Genomic DNA, 23,612 nt, shown 5'->3' on the forward strand with positions numbered 1-23,612 from the left:
AACTTGCAGTTGCTGCAGTTCTGATCTCGGCTGAATAACAAAATGAAATCTTCGGAGGCAAGCTGTCCAGCAGCAAAAGTTTCAGGTAAGGAAGCTAGAGGGAAGATATCAATCATTGCCAAACTATTTTCAAAGTAATGGAAAGACAGGAAAAGGAGGGTCGCACTCACTTCTAGTAAGAGAGACACTGATTCAGTTCTGTCCTTAACAACTGAAACAGCTTGCCAGCTCCCAGGAAGTCCGAGTTCTGCCTGACCTGACCACTCTTTCCTGCTTATTGAAAAGTGGAGGGGGAGGAAGTAGAAAAACACAGTTGCTACACCAGCACACAAGTTTAATCAGGCTCCCTGTCCTGCAAAATGCTGGACACTGTAACACAACCAAGCAAATTGCCTGGATTTTTCTACTTTCCCATGGAAGAGGGACAGCAGTTGAGACTTCACCAAAGTCCTTTTTCTATGTAAAATGAAGGAAGATGGCTGTCCATGATAGCACAGTGAACAACCCATCTTTTCGTTTGTTCAATTGAAAGGATTTTTTCCCAGCAGAGATGATTATCTATGGGGAAGTAGAAGTCTACTGGCTAGAATATTTCCAGTAGTTGTGAAGAAGAATTTTTTCTGCAAGCGTACTACTGTCCTGAGGTGTTTCTTGTTCTTTTTAAAAATAATATTGAAAGTGCCTGGAATACAAGATTTAGGGTATTTTATATCCCACTATAAGTGACTATGAAAACAACCAATAAACAAGTTGTTTCAGTTTCACAATACAAATAGATTAAGGAGCATTAAAACTGCAGCTCTTTGCCCACAACCGAGGAAAAAAAGAAAAAGTAAACAGGAAGAATGGAAACAGTTTACTTAGTTTGTGATTCTTTTTTAGAGAGCTGAATCACTTCAGTTTTATTCCCATTTCTGCCACTGACTATTAGTTTGGGCTTGGGCAAATCACTCTACTGTTAGAAACTGCCCTAACACATCGTCAACCCCACTAAAATCAGTGGAGTTATAACAAGTTACCAGCTAAGAATTTGTCCTTTTGTTGTAATTTGAATCTGCTACTGGCAAGCGTCAAAAAAGCACGCTGCCCTATCTATCAATGACATTTTCAAAACGAATTGATATAGAGGAAACACTAAGAGAAACACGTTGAGGCTTCAGAAAGCCCAACTACGGATCCAGCAGGTTTGCCGCAGTGTCCTTTTTGTACGTAGGGCTCACGCTCTGCTTCTTGGAAGATGGGGAGGACTCGTTGCCCATCTGGGTTTCAGGATCAACCCTGGCTGCTCAAACATGATTCTCCTTGCCAATCAACAGCAAACTTGCCCTTCAATTCAACAGAACAACAGACCATTAGGTGTGAATATCCTGCAAAGCATTCCGTAATCATTTGGGCAGAATTCCTGTCTAATTGTATTGGCAATGCCTAAGCATGGATCATTCCCCAAGGGAATCAGAAATCTCCCAAGCCACCAGAACTATTCACACTAGAGATGTTTTACAGATTTCCACTGTACTTCATAGTGTTTCATCTGTTTACATTTAGATACTGGTTTTTTGTGTGGCTAAGTAGTTTTCAGTGAAATTACTACATTGTTTTGTATGGAAATACCATGGTGCTAATGAGTGTATTAACATAAAGAAGTTATACTTCAGCTGATGTATCACTTTGAACCTATTGCTTGTATTAAAGTTGGTACAATTCTTACGAGTGGGATTTTTTGAAGGATGATTTAATGTGTTTTAAATTATATACAACATTTTCTCACAAAATAATTACGATATAATTTTGTAAGAAATTAAGATTGGAGGGTAACTGCATATCTTCCAGAAAGACCAATATTGCATTTTATCTTTTTTTCATAATTATCTGTTACTATGTATTATGAAGCTGAAGCTGACACATATCTAGTAAGATGGGTTTTAAAATGCTGCCTATCCAGACACAGCATTAAGAAACAAGAAGCAAACAATGTCATGAGGGAAAAATTACTTATTTGTTTAGAACTCAAAAAGAAATTTCACAATTCCATAACAAATGCATTATTAGTAACACAGCAAATGTCACATTCTCACAACATACGGTTTTACGGACGATTTATTTCACTAGTTCAGTAACTTTCATAGAAGTACTGTGTTAAAAATTCCACATTTTATCTGCACGTTGCACAGGTTTACGAGGTGATGATGCAAATCTGCATTCATCAAAGATCCAATTCTACTACGAGAAGTTAATGTTTCAGAAAAGCAGAGTGCTCGGCGATCCGGGCTGTAAGCAGTTACCTCGCAGAAAGGACTGGTTCGGGTTCACATGCACAAGCACACTGACAAAACCGAGTCTTTGCTGAGCTTCAGTGCTTCAGTGAGTGAACAGCCTTTCTTTACTACAATGTTACACAGGAGGAAATTTAGAAAGTTGACTGTCTGAGATCTTGCTTACAACTGGACTGAAATAGCCTATTTCATACAACATGAAAAAACTCAATTTGTACATACAACAAAAGCCATTAAAATTAATGTGAAGCCCTCTTTGAGATTAGATGAAATGATATGACCCATATAGTAGAGAGCAGACATGAGTCTGAGCAAGCAAATAGGAATTTTAAAACATATATTCATTATATATATTTTAAATACACATTTAATGCTGACATCTATGTCTTTTTTGAAAGGTGTCAAGCAGGCTAAGTCCAGAACTGTAGCTGTATTACTTACTCTGTAGCAACAGTGCATTGCATTTATCCATGAAAACGTTGTTTAAAACGCAGATAGTGATACAAAACAAATCTCTACTTGCATCATAAATCAGAAGAGCAAAGTGTGCTGTAAGTGGGAACTGCACTAAGATAAACTCAATGTATTAAGTTTGCTAGCAATGGACAGCTTTCAGAGGCAGTGAGAGATACACGTACGTTCACTGCTTTCATTCTTTCTAATAAATATCCACTCACAGACACTTGGCAATTCACTTCAAAACCCCCCAAATGTTACGCTAGAGTCTACTTCTGTTTGACAACAACAATGTAAAAGCAGCAGGAATGAACCAAGATCTTTAGCCTGAACGTTATTTTCACTTTTCAAGCCTTTCATTTCGCAGCTTTTATCCCTGATGCTAGCTAAGGCTGCTCTAGCAGATCAGCTACCACCCCTACAAACAGCGCGAACTGCGAGTGACCACTTTACCTTCTGAAAAATCAATCAGTCCCAGCAAATGAAGCAGCTTCAGAGATGCAAATATAATCACAACAATACCCACTGTTTGCAGTCCCTCCGACTCCCACTCTAGAGTCAACATCCTTCCAGCAGGCAAATCATTCCAGGCTTCACACCAGCTTGCAATCAGAGGGAAATCAGAGGGTTTCACCAATATTTTGCTCTGAAGAAAGTTGCAGTTGGTGCAAAGCCACGTCGTGCTGAGCTGTGGTAATTCACTAACCACACTGGCTGAGACAAAACATCAGGGAGAGAGAGGGAAAAAAAAAAAAAAAAAAAAAAAAAAAAAAAAAAAGCCCTGCATCTCATGCTTCTCAAAGCACTTCACTTCATCAGTAGCGAGTCCTCTCAGCCTGCTGCGGTCGACCGCTAACCCCTGGGTATGACATTGTATCCAGCAAGTAGCTGCCTCAGAGCTGCTGGAAAAACATCTGTTTCAGACCTGGAGACTTTGCTGTGTCAGTTCAGAGAAGAAACGCTCCCTGGAAACTTGCACTAAGGAGCTCTGCTGTCAGCGCCCAGCGCTCTGACACCCCCAGAGCCAGGCTTTGCCAGTCTCGCCTCACAGCCCTGCCCAAGCTCATTTTAGCACAGTTTTTGTTAAGTTTGGCAGACGACAGTTTACAAAGACATCTGTTTTCACATATGCTAAATGCTGCCTCACAGAAAGCTACTGCCCTCTGCATTAGACAAAATAACATTTAGAGAAACACTCTCTCTTCCTTTCCTTAAGCGTCGCCAGAATCTAATTAGACTCTCGAGTGGAAATGAGAATGAAATCACAGAAACCCACATCAGCAGGAGCTGTGCCTCCAGCTAGCAGCACGCACCGCTGCCAGGGAGAAGCCCCCTGCACCGAGGCCGGGGATAGCGGGCTACTGCTCGAGACCCCGGGCAGAACTTCCCGGCCCGGGCACAGGAGCCTGCCAGCGCTGAACCCCAAACTCTGCTTCACGCGAACGGGCATTAGACGTTTGCAACAACGACTGGGAAGATCCTGCCCAGGTTGCGCACCAGGGGAAAAAGCGGGGAGGCTTGTGATCCCGGCTGGCTTACTGGACGGCTGGTATAAAATTAACTGGCCTGTGTTTACCAACGCGAAGAGCGAGAGGACATCCTAGAACAGGCTCTAAAACAGATTTATGCAGCACCTGTATTACTGTCAGGTTGGGCCTGAATGCTTATTCTTGTGCCCATCCCAATAACCCTAAATCCTGTCCACTGGGGTGTAAGACACACGATTAAAGGGAAGTCTCAGAAAAACTAATTTTAGACACTAACTATTAAAGAAAAATGTAAGATCTAACACTAAAAACAATCTTATAAATCAATTCTGATGCTGACCACTAATTTTAGGTTTAACTCTTTCCATTAGAAACACTTTTTACTAACTTTCTGAGAAGCACAGAAACTTTTATTTTTGGTCCAAAAGCCATTAAAATTTAGATTAGGACAAAAACAAATCAACAATCTACTGTTTAAGGACCACCAGGAAAAGAAGAAAATTTTAATATTCAGTTTACTATCAGCTTTATTTTAGTTTTTGCTTAAATGGCTAACTATATTGAGATGCAATTACAAATGAGAGTTATAGATTTTTCCCTATAGACCATTCTATAGAAGATGCAGATTTTTATTCACTGGAAAATCATGCATGTACTTCAGTTAATATTAGGTTTTATTTAGATAACATATAAGCACCATATTCTCTGTTTTGAGTCCTCCAGGTATTTAACATTACAATGTCATGAGTTCTGTTATTTATATGTGCTCTCAAAATGAATGACAGTTACTTTTCCTATTAACCTATAGAGCTAAAAGTTGTCTAGGAGGAATGAACAATAAAAATAAATCAGACAAAATTCACTATATTACATTTGCACCTTCCATGTATATCATTACCTTTACTTTATGTTTTAAAATGAATGTGCTTTCAAAATGAATGTTAGTTCTTTTTCCTCTGCTCTGCTCTTGGGAGCAGAGGTCCTTCTATTTGATCCCTGAAGGTGCCAGCCCATATGCAGAAAGCCATCCAGCAAGCATTACCCTCTCTAATACATTTTTTATTTTCTGTCCTCATGTAAGCGGAGAGAGACATGGATCTCTCTCTCTCTCTCTTTTTTTTTCTTTTTGTTTTTTTGGAAAGATCGGAGATTATCAATAGAGTTTTAGGGGCCAATTCCACCTGTTCTGCAGGTGGTTGATAGAATTTTTTTAAGGGAAAAAGTTATCTGAGAACATTCAATTTAATTAATATTACTGACTTCCAAGAATATCTTATTTAAAAATAAAGGGGTAGACTTTTCCTGTTGTTTTTCATCATAGCTCCACTTGCATTTGATATTTTCTTAGTTAGGGGTACCTTAGACAGACTTGGTGAATCTCTTAAGTCTCAGTTCTGAAAAGTAATGCAATAAAGATAAGAAACTAAATTATATGAAAAGAAAAAGAAAGCAGTGTATTAAATGCTTCCTTTAATACATCATGCAATAGATTCAGACTGGAGTGTCATTTAAAGAACTGGGAGCAGTTCAATTAAAAAAAAATGTCTCAAAGCATTTGAAAATAAAATCAATCTTGAAAAAGGAGATTTTAAGATTCATTTATATAAAGACAACTTCTTATATCCTGATAACTTCCTAAATTCATAGTCTAGTGTAATTTCTATGTGTCCCTTCCTATTTTGAGCAATATTTCAGAAAAAATACTTCTGTGACATGTACTTATGGGGTGCCTGTGTTGGCACTATAAGCAAATTTAAAAAGTTGTTCAAAGAAGAGGGGATTTCATCAGTGCCATCCCCAGGATCCTGAGGAAAACACCATCCTTCACCTGAAATGATAAAACCAGGGACTGACAGCTTATAAAATCCATATACTGTTCTGGCTCATCTTCTTTTCTTTAAACTCCTGCTTTCATTTTGAGCACTGCAGTCCATCCTGGTGGTGATAAGCCTTAATAAAAAGGCTTTTGCCTTAATTTTCTTGTGGTACGGGGGGAAAAAAATTAGCAGCATTATTAGAAGCTATTACAACTAACCAGTGCGTGCTCCCGTGGCCTTGAATTCTTCTCAATAAGGGAGATTCAAAGCAGAACCTGTCTCGTTTGCCTGGGATGCAGGCACCACCAGACTGTGGGTTCCCCGGGCCGTAACACCACAGGAAAGCATCATCGTGTCGGCAGCTACACTCCAGTACGGAGCGCTCCCAGATTAGCGATACACGCGCGCGTAGCGTCAGGCTGCTCTGCCCTGTCACAAAGCACGGGGAGAACGTGCTGGAGCACGAGGCCGAGTCCTCTGCGGAGGCATGGCAAACCTCGCCGTACTCCTCGAGGGATGGAGAGGATCGTGGTCAGGGGCACGGGGGCGTTTTCTCCCCTGAAGCGCCAATCTTCAAGCAGTTCTGCACAGGATCGCGTAGATCTGCCAGAGTAGCAGGCTCTACAAGAGCAAGCCCATTTTAGGGTCCAGATACAAAGTTTTTCCATGAGCAATCCTGATTAATTATTGACTCCTCTGACCATTTTATATGGAATGATTTACATATGGAATACAATGAATATAAAATAAAGAACATTAAATATGTCAGAGTATTATGTACAAAGTAACTTCTAAATCTGATTGCTGAGTGCCTGCAGAATACCTACACTTTGCAAATTCTTCCCCTACTTCTTCAGAAAAAAAAAAATTCAAATTACTTATAAATCTTAGATGCAGAATTTTAATAATGTCAGAATTGACAGCAGATAAGATCTGCCATTTCAGAACAAACAATATTCCCCTTAATTTAACACATAACAAGAAGTACAAAAATGCTCGAGACTAACGTTATATGATGCTATGAATTGCGCAATTAAGAATAAACTGTTTTGAAATTCTAAAAATAGCTCACTAATAATTCTGTGATGAGTGTATTAGGTATGAAGTTTCCCTTAATTTTATGTCATTATACAGTTCTTTCAAAATTATCTGGTATTATCTATCTTTCATATACATTATTAATCTATTTTAATTCCAGTAAACTTTTACCTTTTAACTACAACCTACCACTGTAATTAACATAGCAAAATTAGGACATTTGTATTTTCTTTTAATGTCTTTAAACTTATTATTATCAATTCTTACCTTAGCACTCAGAAGGCATTAAAACTGTAAATTTGTTATTTATAACAATTCTTATCTTAGTGCTTAGTCTTAGTCTTCCCTTTTCATTTTTTTTTTCTGGATTCAGTACATGAGAATGAAGAAATAGGAATGCCTAATTGATTCCAATACATTTAAGTATTTTATGTATATTAAGTATTTTTTCAGTATATTTTAACATCTGCATGTAAAACAGGCCTTCCTCAGAGAAAAATCTTTTCTCACCTGTAATCATTCTCATTGCTCTTTTGTGCACACATTCTGAATTTGCTGTTGTCTATTTTAAAATGGGGCTGACAAAACCTGAACACAGTTTTCAAGGTGAGGATATATTACTCATTAACTAGCTTGAATTATGTTTTCCTTAAACGATGAAATCTGCTCAGCGTTATAACTAATTTAAGGGGGAAAAAAACCCTCTTAATTGGTAGCAGTAATAGTTCATCAGAACCTATTTGATTTTTTTCCCCAAACGTAGCTGGAAAGGGAGCCTGCTGATGTGTTAGAAATAGAAACAAAATTTGGAGGTATTAATTAGCTGCCCTTCTTCCTGCACTCTCTTTTCCAGAGGGAAACGTCAGTCAGTCAGCAGAGAAAGTAGCTGTCAGATAAACACAGACAAGGCACCTTTGCACAGGTCAGCTGAACTCCTCATCTTCCATTTCTTGTTGATACCAGATCTGAGTTTCTTAAGGAAGTTGTGTGGCTCTTAATCCTCCTATTAACCAGACAGCAAGAAATCTGCTCACAGGCAATAATCTACAGTTTTCTACACAGAGAAGTTTATATCTTAGATCTGCAGAAGAAAACTTTGCCCAGTAGAAAACATTTTGGGGACCTGGAGAAGCAATTAACTTAAATCATGCAAACTCTTTCAAGAATTATTCAGAGTAGCAGAATTCATGTTTTTGAAAGCAACACCTCCTGCATGGTCTGTTACAGCTAATCACAGAATATCGTGTAATCTTCATAAAGTGCTTAAAAAAAATAAGAGACTAATATGTGAGATCACTTTGTTCATCTCAACAGTGCTGCAGCCACTAAAGAGCACAATAATTGCACTACTAAATAACTTCTCCAACAAAATTATGGGAAAACTTTCTCTAGATAAACAGCTAAGTAGAGTGTAATTACCCCAGATAAAATTTATCAGACTCAATATATCATCTTTAATATTTACATTAAGTGCCCTAGATCTTCAATGACTGTAACTGGACATAGGCTGAGAAAGAGAAAAATTTGGACACCTGTGCAAGCAAGATAAGATTTCACTGGTTTGTATTCAAGGGAGAAAATGAGATTTCCAAGTTTTTTAAGGTTTGGTCTCTTCCTTTGAAGTAAATTACACTGAAACATTATTGCCGCTATAACTGTCTAAAGTTGATTTCCTCATTCTACTAGTCAGATTCTAGGCTATGGTATGGAATTTTACTACTATTTTTTCTTTGTTTTCACCTTCTGACTCTCACTTGCTCTTAGAAGCTTTTGTTGTTGCTTTGATCTAAATCAAAGGACTGCTGCCACTACTGCTCTAAAAACAAGAGCTGAAAAGCATCTCACAAGACAACCATAATCAAAACCCTCCAGTGACATAGCAACTACAGGTGGTTTCATTTTTCTTTCTATAAAATTAATTAGCACAGCACATTATACAATTATACTTAAAATAGCTAGTGTGCAAGTGAATTGTAAATTAAACTGAGCAGCACCAACAGTAAAAGAAACATTTTCATTTTCAAAGCTTTAGCAAAGGATTAGAGAGAGGCTATTTCTTTCCTAAACAAGGTTAAATTACATTTAGTAGTAGTAAGTAATCAAATTCTGATTTGTTTTACTGCAAAGCCCACTGGCTTGCTTGGCAAACTAAATTATCTCTAAATTATATGACTGTGTCTTCAGCCTACTGTCCTGTTTTTCCTTTTATATTAAATCATTCTTGATCTTGCAGTAGGAGAAATTGCCACTACCAGGTTTGTGAGCATAAATGCATGTCTATGGAGAACCACAGTGTAATGTAACTATGTGAAGCCAGCAGGACTGAACTACTTTATTAGCTGTAACATAGCTGCATTAGTATGAAGCTCAGACTGGGTTAAACAACCCAGCAGAGAATTAGGGAAAGAAAACTTACCCCATAGCTTGTTGCAGATTGGCTCTAGAATTAAATAGTTCTTTCTTCCCTAACCTCTGAACTACCTGAACGGGAGTACAGGCAGTATTTTTAAGATAGCTCAAGCCTGAGGCATGATTCACCTGTACACCTGCAATTCTCACCCCTTCTCCTGAGGTGTTATCTGAGCAAATATCCTTGACCCACCTTCTTCTAACTACTTGGTCACACTGCACTTAAGATATGCTTTTCCTCCTTAGAGCAGAATTTTAACTTTTTTCTGTATGACCTTCTTCAGTCTTTTCGCATTGAGAGAGAACACAGTAAAAGCGGTGTCTGATCCACTGATTTTCTTCTCTCACTCCTATTTTTGTAAATATGCATTGGAGGCAGACGACATCATTATCAACCATTTTAATTCCCTAATCAGGAGCTGTTGGGAGGTCTACAGAGCAGGCTGGCAGAAATGATGGGGCAAAGTAGCAAATTTCTCAACTCCATATTCAGTCATTTCTGTTCAGCAAATAATGAACATATTCATTGATTCTTCTCAATACATCTAAAAAGCTACATTTTTTTTTCAGACTGTGCAGCTGTTAAATGACCTCAAATGAGTTCCTACAGGAACAGACAGGTGTTTACTGCCAGGATGAATGAGAAAACCAATGAACTATGTATGTTAATTGTAAAAACTAACGTTCTAGTAATTAACAAGAATTTTCACCATTGCAGCTTCAGAACCAAGCATCTATTATCTTTAAATCCTGAAAGTATCCTGTGCAACACATTTATTTCAAAACCAGTGTGGCTGGCTCCCTATGATTCAATGTATAGGGTTGGCAACTAAACTGAAGAAAAAAATATTATTAAACACAATCTTAAGAACATCACTGCCCTGCAACACTCCTCTTGTGATATACCTGTCTTTCTCTCATTTAAAATATCACAGGCACAATAAATATACAATAAATTTTTCATTTTGGCTTTTAAAAAGGTGAAATGTTGTATTTCCATAGCAACAGGAAATTATTACAAATGGAGTCTAAAGTGGCTGACATATTTCTACATTTGACATACTTGTTAAAAGACAAGTGTATCTGTCCTGTAAAGATGAGCTAGGACGAATTAACACTTATTATAGAGCTGCTGCATAAAAACCCTGCAGTGAGAATTCTGTCCCTTAACTATATATAATAAAACTTGGAATAAATTTAACAAATGCGCCGATTTGACTACACACCTGTAACATAACCATTCACAATAATCCAACATTCAGAATTACTCCTCATCATTTGTTTGTGAACTATTGTTTCTTACAATCACAAATCTCAGGGGCTTCTAAAAGTGCCCACGGCCACCTCTCCCACCCACAGCGTAAGCGAGGCAGAGCACTAATGATACAGCACTGGGCACCATCGGGCTCAGAACGGGCGCAGCTCCTCGGGAAGCCTACGGGTTTTGTGAACTGCATGCTAATTCTTTCAAAAGAGAGAGAGAGGCGGAAAAAAAGTCATTAGTTGAGAGAGGGTTGGAAGATGCAGCATAACTTGATGAAGTTTCTCAGTTCCTGATGCAACCCGCCTCGACTTACAGCTCCATCACAGTTTACGGCTACAGCGATATTTGAGGATACTTGCAGCATAAAATGAGGGGCTACGTCTGTTCCAGCAGTTTTGCTGTTCTGGCACTCTTCCAGCCCTTGCAGGAGGAGACGAACTCGCAATGTCTTGCTCGCACTGAGGTGTCGGGAAGGGCCGGTGCTCCCCACCCCGAGGAGGCACTGCTTTGCCTACGGAGCTTTTCTTCTGGCATGCAGACGCAGCAAGAAGGCAGAAACACACCATCTGGCACCTCCAACAAAACCGCTTTTGGCTGTGTTAAATACCACGGCAGGGATGAGCTCCTTCCACGCGTCCTGGCTTCGCAGGGCTCGTCCCAGCCTCGACACCCTCCGTGGTCACGGCGCTGAGCGGCGGGTACCGCATTACTCACAGCAGATTTGCGGGGGCTGAGAGACGTTCGTTTTCACGTGCAACAGGCCATGCCTCTACCCCACAAAGCGGGCACCTGCGTATCCTCCTCCACGTTAAATCAACGGTTTCAAAGCATGGTCCAGAGCTGGCAAAGAGGGGACTGTAGAGCCATTTTCAGCCATTTTTAAGGCCCAGAATTTGTTTGTTGCTGTTACTACCTCGAATACCTCAGGAGTTACTTCCCCCACTAATCACCTGCGGACCAGTATTTGCATTTTCATCTCTCTCATCTTCTCAGCAGTAATCTCCCTAGCTTCCCACTAATGCTACTCTTCTCCGAACTCACTCCAAGTAGGCAATACAGTTACATAGAAATAATTTACTCACTAAGTTTTTAGGTGGAGCTCAATTAGTCATGAGCAAGATCAAACAATGATATTGTACCACACACTTAGTATTTCATCAATATGGTCATCACACTGAAATACTATTAGCATTTTGTCTCATTTATTACTCAAAAGCAAATAAAACCCAATCCCTCCTTCCCCCCCCCTCCCATTGCAGCCGAGGCACCCTAAGCCTGTGCCCCAATTTCAGCCCATTCTCACACTGCTACTGTTTGTTTTAGGAACATTTCCAAACTTAGTCTTGGAAATCGTCGTTACTAGCGACAGTAACACACATTGCCTTTCACTCCAGCAACTGTCTGATACCCTGGAGAGCAATTAGGCTGCTGGTGCCGAGCAGCATGAGCAGGTCTGACAGTTTGTTGCCCCGTCCCACAGTCCCTAGCAAGTCGTCCCTTCCCTTGCACTGGCTTTCGTGCTTGTCTGATGCTGCATGAGCTTCCAGAGATTAAGCCAGAAGAAAATAATTAAAAAAAAAAAAAGAAGGGGAAAAGGGGAAGAAAAGAGGGGGGAAGAAGACAAGGAGGGAAAAGAGTGGAAAAGGGGAGGGGGGAATGAAATCGGCCTTTGTCCTCAAGATGCTTTGCAGACAAGAGTCTTGCGGTTGCAGATCAGTAATCCCACGTGTGCTCAGAAAGAGGACAAGAGCCCAATTCTGGTGATGTGCAACCAGGTAAGCACGGAAACAAATCCTGACCAGGCTTTAGCTAACATGGCCAGCCCACAGATTTTGCAAGACAAAGTCAAGACTTACTGTACTACCGCATATACATGAAGAAAAGTATTACCCAAGCAGGTAATAGCAGCACCCCCCGCTGCGTGGGATTCAACAAGGTCGAGAGCCCACACGCATGCATAGCAAACATCACAATTTGGTGTGGTTTCATATTCTTATCGTGCTTTACAATAAATTCTTATTTGCTTTCTTGGTTTATGTATACAGGACATGTTTATAGAACTTTTACCTTTGAATGATATTCCTTAAAGTTTCCCAGTTGGACTCCAGCTATAGGGAGGGGTTATGTTTATATCATGTGCTTTTTAGCCAGCTGGTAAATTCTGTTAATGAATTAAAGTGTATTCTTCTTCCTAATAAATTACACTTTCTAGCATACCAAAACAGATATGTGATACCTGCTCTGAGTCTCAAGCTAAGAGAACACAACAGCTGTCCTGCTCCTTCCCTGCTATGAGGTTGTTTGATTTTTAATTGCTTGCAACTGCAGTAGAGGTTAAGGAATACTTGCTGCTCTATTAGTTGAATTGAAGCTTCCATTTAGCAGAGTATGGGAAGTTCTGAGCTGCAAAGAAGCTTCTTAACAGTATTAATAACTTAAGAACCATAAAACTCTTTCAGTGTAGTTTAGTGGAGAAAAACTCCAAAATAGTTGAACGGTTTGAGCACATGCAGTAGTTTCTTCCCATCCAAACCACAATACATACAAGAGTATTTGGAAAAGCCTTGCCTATGAACCAATAAGTTTTAAAAAATTTCTACGCAAGTGCTTGAATTTTAACACATAAGAAAAGTCAATCTTTAAATGGAAACTGCTATTATACATCATTAAATGTACCTGAGGAAACCCAGACACTGGTAGGTTAACTACAATACATATACCAAGATCAGAGAAAAAAAGTCAGTGAAGAGCTAACAGCAAATGTTGCCCTGAACGGATTTTCATTCAGTGACAATGTATAATGATCTGGGGAATCCTTCTGTATGGGAGATGAATTCTGCTTCATGTTATTCACTTATTCAGTAAAAAAATGCATGCATTTTCAAAAACTTCTGTCAATGATTTTCTCCTATTTCTTGGTCCGATTAGACTGTCTTGGCATGCATTCAACAAGCAAGGGTTCTCTGCTGCTCTCTTATAACTGCAAACCAGCAGAAAGAAGAGTGAATAATATAAAGAATGGTGAAAAGAATGGAAAAGTCCAACAAGACAACAAAAAGGCAATGATGATGACTAAAAAGTGCTAATGGGGAGATAGGGCAAAGAGCACGGAGAGCTTTAGCATAGGAAACGCCGAGTGGCTGAGCACACGTTTGCTGCAGGGTGGCCTGTTTTAGCAGCAACACAAACCAAAAAGAGAATTAAAGCTTCTATGGTCGTGAAACAGAATACTCTCTTTACCAGAACTGTAGCATTCAGGCATCAAGCATGATAGGGAGATCCTGCCTTTTTACCTAGATGTGAACAGATCCTTACGGATGGGACAAACTAGTCTGGCTATCTTTTGCATGCCTGAAGCTCTAACAGTCTGTATTCCGTAAACTTTATCCACTAAGTAAAACTAGGGATATTTCAGAAACACTGTGCAAAATCTAGATGTGTGTGTCTGCTCATTTTTACCCTGTGACAGGGTAAATAAAGAATTCTTACTGCTTCAGTGAGGCTCTGAGGTGCTGCAGGAAGGAGGAAGAGGAGGAAGCCTCACGCCAGGGACAGACCTAAGGAGATCCATGTTTTGAAGGTGATGGACAAAGGGATGGCTGCTTCACAGTTTGCCTAGACACACCAGGACCAGCAAGATACCTCAGCTCTCTTTGAAATTAAAAACACAAGGAATGAAAAATCAGTTCTGCTACAGGAACCTCGGGATTTCCTTCCAAACAATGGAGCAGAACCTCACTGTACCTCAGAAAAAAATGCAGATTACTGTGGGAAAAAAGGCTACCAGTAGTTGAAATGACTTCAATTACCAATGAAAATCAGATGGGGTTAGCAATCATTTAGAACTGGACGCTGGACTCAATTCTGGGCATAATTTGGTCCCCCCCCCCCCCAATGCTGGTTGTAGTTAACTTTGGTTAAATTGCAGTTTTGACAATTTAAGTAAAAAGTATGCGATAGATTTTTTTTTCCTTAACAGAGGATCTTGTAAACTATTCACTTCTACTCTCCAGAACAATCTGTCAGAAAGGGTAAGTGCTAATAAGCAATCTATTTTTCTATATTTCACTTATAAAGACAGTGATTTCTGTAAGGAGATGCAAGATTTTTGTATTTTGAAGATCCACTTGGTAAAATTAGCCTTTTGCTGTAGGGCAAAATTAGTAAAATCCTTTACTTAAATAATAACACTGTACTGCAGTAACAAGGATCTAAAAATTTGAAAACATCACCTTTATGCTGATGAATGAGGAAAAGATTGTTATTTTTCTTAAGCAAAGTCAAAATCTGCACAAAGAAATGTATGTCAAACAGCTGAAAAGTTTATTAGAATCAAGACCTGGAAAAAAAATCAAAATACTGATGCATCCTGAATTTTGACTCCTTCTAGGCATGGATGAACTAGATAACCTCTCTAGGTCCTTTACATCTCTTTCTGTAATCCTGTACTTCAACCGAAACGAACTAGGATATTTATAATAGTTTATTTCATTGAAGTACCAACGGAAGCGCATGTTAAAGATGTAGAGTGACAGTAGGTAAACATGTATCTGGCATCTAAAACCTGTATGCATCTGTGCTAAAATACATTTTTTAAACTTGCAAAAAAATGTGATTCAACATTGAATCACTATTTCATAGCAAACAGAAAACTTGAAAATCTATTGAAGAAAACCTTGAAAGTCGTCCTTAATTCAGACCTGTGATCCAAGGACATACATGGCAGAGGCTGGAGCGCCTCCTCTGTCCCCAGAGCGTTTGCACAGAGGATCTCGCCCTTGCTCCCTGCCTGGCTCCACTGCAATCGTACTGGTGCCGGGCCATGCCCCCTTGCTCAGCACGCCAACCCTGACTTGCAGACTTGCCTTCTCTGCCTTGTCCCATGGGCCTCTCTGGCCACCTGAACTCTTGGCTGAACCTGAGTTGTGTCACCAGCCTCGCTCGGGTCCCAAGGGATTAAGCCCTGCCAGGGAGGCCACTGCCACCATCTGCTTGCCGTGGCTCCCAGCCCTCAGCCCTCGCCCCTTGCTGCTCCCTGACACTGCAGATGAAAGGTAGTAGCTTCACCATTAGCACAGAAAGTCACCTTGGCTGCACACTGCAGGTGCCACATGTAGAGGTAAGGAAGAGCAAAAAGGTGCTGTCATCCCAAAGTGGGGAACAAGGAGGCAGCAGCAAAGATCCAGGCTGAGCCTGGCCAATGAAAGAGAAGGGCAGAAGTAGAGAGCAGTGACCTAAAAGTGGGCAGAAAGGGAGATGACAGCACTTCTGGGAAGAGGTCAGCAGAAGAGGACAGCAGCAAATCCAAACAGAAGATACAGGTGAGGAACAGGGCAGCAGGATGGACCATGAATGGCTTCAGCAATGTAGAAGGTGCAGTGAGAGTAATGGGAAGGGGCAGAGAAAGCAGGACAAGAAACACCGGAATAAGTGACCTTTCAGTTGCTCATCCACCTTTACTCTCTATTGTTTCAATAAAAAACGTAAAAATAATGCATCTTCTACAGCACCAAAGATTCCACAGGGACTACTGATAAATTTAATAGAAGAGTTATGGAAAAGATACTGTACTTTAAAGTAACTGTTAATTTGCACAGAAATATGCCATGAAGGCCTGTCATTGAGAACAGAGATCTAAGTCATATTAACCAGTAACTATCTGTATAAGAGGAACACAAAATACCCATTGAGCGTCACTGGCAATCCATTTGCACACACCATGACAGACGGAGTTGATACATTTTTAATTTTTTGAATGCTACCCAGTCTTAGAATAAATGCCAAACAAGATTTGTATTTTTTTTGCACTGAAAAGTCTCAAGAACTTAGGTCCATAAAACATTATGGCACTTTCAGTCTGCCATCTCTCATCTGCTGTTTACTTTTTGCTTTAGAACTCACAGCAGTCGCTGCCTTGCAGCTGTAGTAGCTTTAGTTGTGCTTGCAGTACACTACAGAACAGAGACTTTTTGCACGTGCTAAAACCTGTTAATTTCCCCCCTCCAGCTGCAAATCAATTTAAAATGAACAGCCTGGACCAGTCTGTTTTTGAAGTCTATGGAAGCAAAATCTTCATTATGCAGCCTGACCAGCAGCTTTTTCCTTCTACCTCCACCCTCTCCCCCTCAACCAGTGTATTATCATCTGTTAGCAGATCATGATTGATTAAAATAAAGCCTTTTCCTGCTACTAGAAAAAAAATAAATAAAAAAAAAAAAAAAGGAAAGAAAACACACTGTGGTTTGCCATTCTGCACAACTGTGGACACACCAAACTGACCAGACACACACCCGTTCTGCTTGTGCTTCATCAAAATCCATTGCTAACACAAGCCAGTTATGCTTCCTTACAAAACTAGACCAAAGGAAAGGAAAAGAAAAATATGACAAAAGTGAAGCAGAGAACAAAATTCAAATAGTTCAGCTGTAAAAATCTTTGGAGGATTAGCTCAAGCTAAGGATGAGCACACAATTTTATCATATTTGGTGATCTTATTTTTATTATAAAAAAAAACAGGTGGTGCTCACCATTCTAGAATTACTCTGAAAGTATTGGTGAAATACATCACTCACTTTATACAGTCAATACTCATTTTCACACAGCTGCAATACAGAGGAATCTTACAAGAAAAAGAAAATTAGAAGTAAAACCTCCTACTTCTAAGTTGATTCAATTCTGATTTTCCTCCAGACAACCAGCCCACCAAGCACATAAATCTAAGATTTACCTAATCAGTTTAATTAAACTCTATTCATATATAGGCAACAACACATAAATCAACAAACTTGCACAGATATAAATAGGGAGATATTTCACAAAAGAGAGAGAAGTTGTTAGGGTTTTTTCGGTTTTCACATTATTAGAAAAGTGCCTTACTCCTTTCTGCTATCCAAACAACCAACCCAGAACAAAAATAAAAAGTCTTCTACTCAAGATCCTGCATAATATCACTGTTGCTCTTATCAGTAATTTATATATAATAGATAGGTAAAAGATGTTAGTGTAGTTTTTTTTTTTTTAATTATCAGAATAACATCTATTTGTGAAAAGGGCCCAATGCTCAGACATGTCTTACTTTTTGAACAGCTTCTTTTACCTTTCTAAAAGTGGCCAATTATTAGATTTGCCACAAGTCTGAAGGAGCGACGTCTGATTTTAGAGCATGGATTTCTGCTGTATGGACATGTGTCTAAAATACACATCTTAGCCACTTCTGTATGGAAGGATATGAAATCTCCTTTCCTTTACATCCAAAATAATCAGTACAAGTACAGCATTTGGCTGTCAGAACTGGCTGGTAAATATGTGCGTTATGACATGTTTTCTCTTTGGAATATGATGAAATTGAGAAGATTGATGGAAGGACAATTTCCTGTGTTCTGGGCAGCCTGCACTTAATCCTCTTATGGGCGCAGAATCATCCCGATGGCACGTTATCTTTATGGAAGTTGCACAGCTGAGGTGGAAGGGAAGGAGCTCATCCTTACTGAAAACTAAAATTGTTGTGGTCATAAAAGCCCACTGAAATGGCTACCAAGTAACAAGTCTTGTCACAGTACCAAAAACTAGTCAAGACCTCCTACAAGAAAACCTGTCCATTTCAAGAGGATGCAAAATAAACGTAGCTCTCAAACAAGATATCTCGATTTGATAAAATCTGCATTTTGTACTCAGGATGCTTGATGGAGCTATAATTTGACTTGCGTGTGCCAGAAAGGCCACACCAAAACAGTACAGGCTGAAAACTTTAAAGCAATCAATGAATGTCAAGATCTACCTTTAAAAAGAAGGTTATTCCTGCAAATCAAACAAAAAGTGATTCTATTTTTCTTCTGAATAATCTCTGACTTTAGACTTTACCATTTTCCAGTAAAGAAAAATATTGACCCTCCCATAATTTTAAGGGCTTTTTTTTTAGGTGTCTTTGCAACAATAACAAAAATAATCAATCTGCCTAAAAAGGCAGACAAAAAAACATTAATTTCTCAAAAGTGGAGCTCTTGTCTGTCACTGCTTTGGTTTGTGTCCATGGTTCTATAAAGAGGAAATGCTAGTAACAGAGTCTGAAAATCACTCTTGAAATTAAAATGTTGCCATACAAAGCAGAAGAAAGTAAGGCTTTCTCTTCACTTGGAAGCTGGAATTTCTGTAGTGAAGTTACAAAATTCTAAGAAGGTTCACCCTGGCCTCGTCTATTTTAACTTAATAAAGCAAAGTAAGCAAAATTAAAGAGTGGTTTTATATCTCGATCTGTACATTGCAATCTCTACCAGGCTATTTGCAATACAGCTGTGTCATAATATGCCACTTCCAGTTTGTAAATTCTGAGAGTATGGTACTGCAACAGCAAATTAGTTTTGATCATGATTGCCACCTGCTATTATGGGGGTTGCTTTTGTCCGTAGCAAGCTGTTGTGTTGAATGCTACGCTGAGTGCAGAGAACTGCTTCTGCCCATAATCACCGAGCTCACAGATAGCGGGAAAAAAAAAGAACCTGTATTCTTGTCTCTTTCAATCTTACATATATAACATCATAGTGATATTATATCCAATGGATTGATGGAAGCAATGCTGTTTCCAGCATCAAACATAAAATTAGGAAATACAACCTTTAGGTTTGCAATAGTTACAATATGGGTAGATCAAATCAAGCAGTCAGTAACAAATGACAGGGAGGAAAAGGAAGACAAAGAGCCACAAAATGCAAAAATAAAAAGAAAGAAAAATGAGCTTGTAAGAAGAAAAAAGGAAAATGCAGGATGATTGTATGATTTCAGCACTGCAAATTTTTGACTGAGTAATTTAGATAGAACATAACAGCATCATTAAATATAATAATGGAAGCTCTAACATTACCGTAAAGGCAATAAACAATGTTATGCGAATGAGCTGAGAGCAACATGCAGTTAAGGAAGATAGCATCAAGACAAACAATTCAGAGCGGAAATGTTTGTAGCACTCTTGAAGGTAAAGAATATCACCAGAAGATTTCTGAGATCGAAATCATTCGGATTTATGCTACCTGATGACTAGGGTCACTTCCCAGGGGCGGGAGGGGGGAAGGGTTGCCATTATCCTGTGTTTTGAAACAGATACTTTTTCATAGTCTGTCCAACTTATTCTTTCAAAATTTGTTTTTCCTTTTCCAAGTGAAAATGAAATATAAACCAAATATATGAAGGCTTCTTCCAAAAAACAAAAAAAAATCTCTTCTAGTGATATATTGTGCTTTCTACTTTATTTATATTTTTTGAATCTCTGTAGATTTAAAGCATGAAGTACAAAGTAATAATTTCTATTGATACTAAAAGGGGTATATACCCATATGATTTTAATGTCTTTGTCAGCATTTATATACCCATATGATTTTAATGTCTTTGTCAGCATTTTAAAAGGTAGTACAAATTACACAGTTACACAAGCTCAAGATGACTAACAGGTCTCAGTCAGGTGCACTGTATCTCATTTATGTTAATCCCAATCTTGGTGTAGAGTGCTGAAATGCAGATGGAACATACCAATGCCCGTTCCTTGCTAGTGGTTTTCTTAATTCAGGATGCTAAATTAGATTAGCTAATATGAGCTAACTCTCAGGTACTTCAGACAGTATTAAAAAAAGAAAAAAGAAAAGGATGACAAGAGTCCCTCTTTTTCTCATGTTAGAAAATATTTGTTTAGTTCATTTTATGATTTATATTATTTAAAAACTCTTTAAGTAAATGGGCATGGTCTTCAGTGCTTCAGATCTGTGCCAGTTCAGTGTGTGATACTGCTGTGGCCTTAAAGGTAGAACTGCAAAGGGAGGTTATACCAATACATTGATTAATATGTACTCTATGTAGTCCTTGTCCCCACTGATTTAGTATTATACTAGATAAATGAAATTATGGAGTATGTTAATAGCACATTATCCTAAAGGTTCACAGGGTTTTTTAGATTATAGTATTTAATATTCTTCATTACACCAAGCTAATGAGAACAGCTCTGCTTCAGGATATCATCTTTCTCCAGGACAGCACTGAAGCAGCATGTCCTCAAGACGTACCGAAGATAATGAAACTTGAATATGTACTTTAAGTTACCAGAAAGAATTTTCTGTATTGCCTGCCCACTATACGTTTTGGAGCATGAAAAGTAGGTGGCACTGATGCCAAAGGAGGAGGTGAACTAAAGGGCACTACTAATGGTTTGGGAAGAGAGCAAAGCCAAGTTTCATTCCTCCGAAGTTCAATACCAGGATTATTTGGGGCATACAGGGATAGGGACAACAACAAATCTTACCAGCTGTGACATTAACTTGATAGATATTTTCTGCATATCTTAAAAAATTACACTGAAAGCTTTAAAGAGAAAGAAAAATAAGTGGAAGAATTCATTTCCTGACAACAATAGCAATTAAAATAATTAGTGAATATTAATCTCTTATACCACGCTTCTCACCTTTACCACACAAAAAGGTTTGAAAGTGAGGTCATGTTGTTCTCTCTCTTTTATAGAATAAAAAGCTGAGGCCCCAAAAAATCCACATTCAGGGGTATAAGTGACAGGACAGACAGTTGGGAACAGAACCTGGGGCTGTGTTATATCCACTCGGAGATGCTGCTAATGAAAAGGAGGAATCTAGACACTTTGACAAAAGCTCTGCTATTTGTAGATTCTATTTATGTACATTAACATTAATAATCTCATATTACTATTCAAAAAAGAATAGTTGAAGAACACTATTACACTGGTAGGTTGTAAAGGCTGTGAATGCAGTACAATATAGAAATGACACAGCCTCCACGTGCATAGGATAATTATTATTATTCTAAATTTTAGCGTGCTATGAGCTTTCCAGGACAAAGGATAGAATATGCGAAAAGATAAGTGTTGTAAAACTAGTTTCAAATGCCATGTTTTCTCACGTTTGAGGCTTTTTGGACTGAGACATATCTAGTCAGAGCTATACTAGGGATAAGGTGAACATGCAAATATTCACCTTATTTACATGCTTCAACTAATATTTTCTACACATAGAGATTTCACATGTAATAGACATCTACCTAAAGCCCTTTCTTAAATTATGCATGGTCAAGAGGTGAGAGCAGGAGCTGAAGCCCATCTTTGCCAAAAAATATGGTATTAGAGTAGGTAATTAATTTTTTGTAAATCTTCTTGCTCTCAGAAAAAAAAAAAAAAAAAAAAAAAAAAAAAAACATTCAGCTATAAGGCTTGAATTTTTTAATATTTGAAAAGTGATTTCAGATCATTTTTAGGAAAGCCATTAAGTTATTTCTCTTTTATCATTTATATCCACCTGTGAATGCTTACAGTTCCATCAGCAGTATCTAATGCCACTTTTACTTTCAGTTTTGCTTGTTGAGGTTTTTTTGTTTTTTGTTTATCTTATCTTAGTCGTAATTTTGTCCTTTTAATTAACTCAACCCATTGCTGCCTATAGGAATTAAACAAAAGAACAAGAGGTTTGCTGCTTTTAATTTAAAAAATTTGGGTCTATATGTTTGATATGTTTAACAGATTATCACTTTAGTAAGTAATTAAAGCAAGCGGGGAAAAATGTACAATAAAGAGATTCTTTTTTTGTTGTAGTGTTCATTTACAACAGATACTGAATTTGTTTCATTAGTTATATTACATTCAAGCATAACCAATTTAGTTCTTTTACACAATTAATGAAAAATAATATAATGAATGGATACAGTTAATATTTCTTAAAACCCTTAATGTCTTAGAATATTGAATAACACATTAAGTAACTTATATTTTGATTACATAAAAGTATACTCAAACTACCACTTTGATAAGTCATGTTGTATTTATTACATTTATGACAAGAGAAAGCAGGCTTCCTGCATTTACCAGAATTTTGGGTTCTCTGGCCTAGGTTTCAGATTGTTTCAAACTCTCCTTTTTCCTTCCATCCGAGTAGTCTCACATGGAAAAGGTACAGCAAACAATAAAGACCAACAAAAGCCTAGGGCTTCAGCCCAGGGAGTAGTCGTCTTTTTTGCCAGGCTACAAAATCAGGCTGCATCTTGCTCATTCTTTTCGGTCCCACAATCCTAGTTCTCACTGCTACGGCTGTGCAAGGAAGATTTACCACGACCTTCTCGTCTTAGGGATCACGCTTACAGAGGAGGTTAGCGTTTTGAATCCTAAATGGATAAACTACCTCTAAGAAGTCTTAAATCAGACATTTATCCAGATACATCTTTTGGGCCTATTGTGATACAAATAGGACCAGTAATTATAATGGCAAAGCAAGATGCTCCTGGTATTAGTGCTGAGGTTTCCAAACGCCTCTTAACTTGGCATTTACTAAATGTCAAGCTGCCAAACAGTGCACTTGGTGACACGTAACCCTCCATTTGGTTCAGTACAGCTGTGCTATATATATATATGTATATATATACACACACATACATATATATATACACACAAGCTACCTACAAAGGACTTACATATGTAAAACTCCACTCTTCAAAACCCAGAAGTTGAGCCTATAACATGCAGAAAGAGATCCAAACTATCAATGGGCTTGAAATAGAAACAGGCTGTTTAGCTGGTACAGAGTGGTAGATTTGTGACTTTAACTGATAAAAACATTTTACCTTCCAAACAAAGTTGGTTTAACTCTCTATGAAGACTGTTGCTCACTGCAGAATACTTATTTTCATTTCGCAATATTCAAAAGCTATTATTACATCTGTGCCAAAATTGGTAAAAATCACCTACTTTTCTGTGTAACATGCCTGATTTTATCTCAGCATACATACATACATAGGGATAAAGGTTTTACATAATTTTGAAAGAATATGTTTGTGCATCTGCATGCTTGAACTAGTGGTTTCTGTGATTTCCTTT

General features: G+C 38.4%; 1 protein-coding gene across 4 annotated transcripts in view; it reads right to left on the reverse strand.

The window, feature by feature from the left end:
- KCNIP4 (potassium voltage-gated channel interacting protein 4) overlaps window positions 1–23,612 on the reverse strand; it is a 205,691-nt gene that overhangs the window by 97,376 nt on the left and 84,703 nt on the right. Inside the window, exon 1 of one of the 4 annotated variants that reach the window (XM_062575388.1) lies at window positions 3,183–3,294. The exons of the other annotated variants lie outside the window; for them this stretch is intronic. Coding sequence (XP_062431372.1) covers window positions 3,183–3,294 — 112 coding nt within the window. Of the gene's footprint in view, window positions 1–3,182; window positions 3,295–23,612 lie in introns of those variants that run through there. 4 annotated transcript variants of the gene reach the window in all.

The sequence above is a fragment of the Rhea pennata genome, chromosome 4 (assembly GCF_028389875.1).
Source record: "Rhea pennata isolate bPtePen1 chromosome 4, bPtePen1.pri, whole genome shotgun sequence".
Lineage (NCBI taxonomy): Eukaryota > Metazoa > Chordata > Aves > Rheiformes > Rheidae > Rhea > Rhea pennata.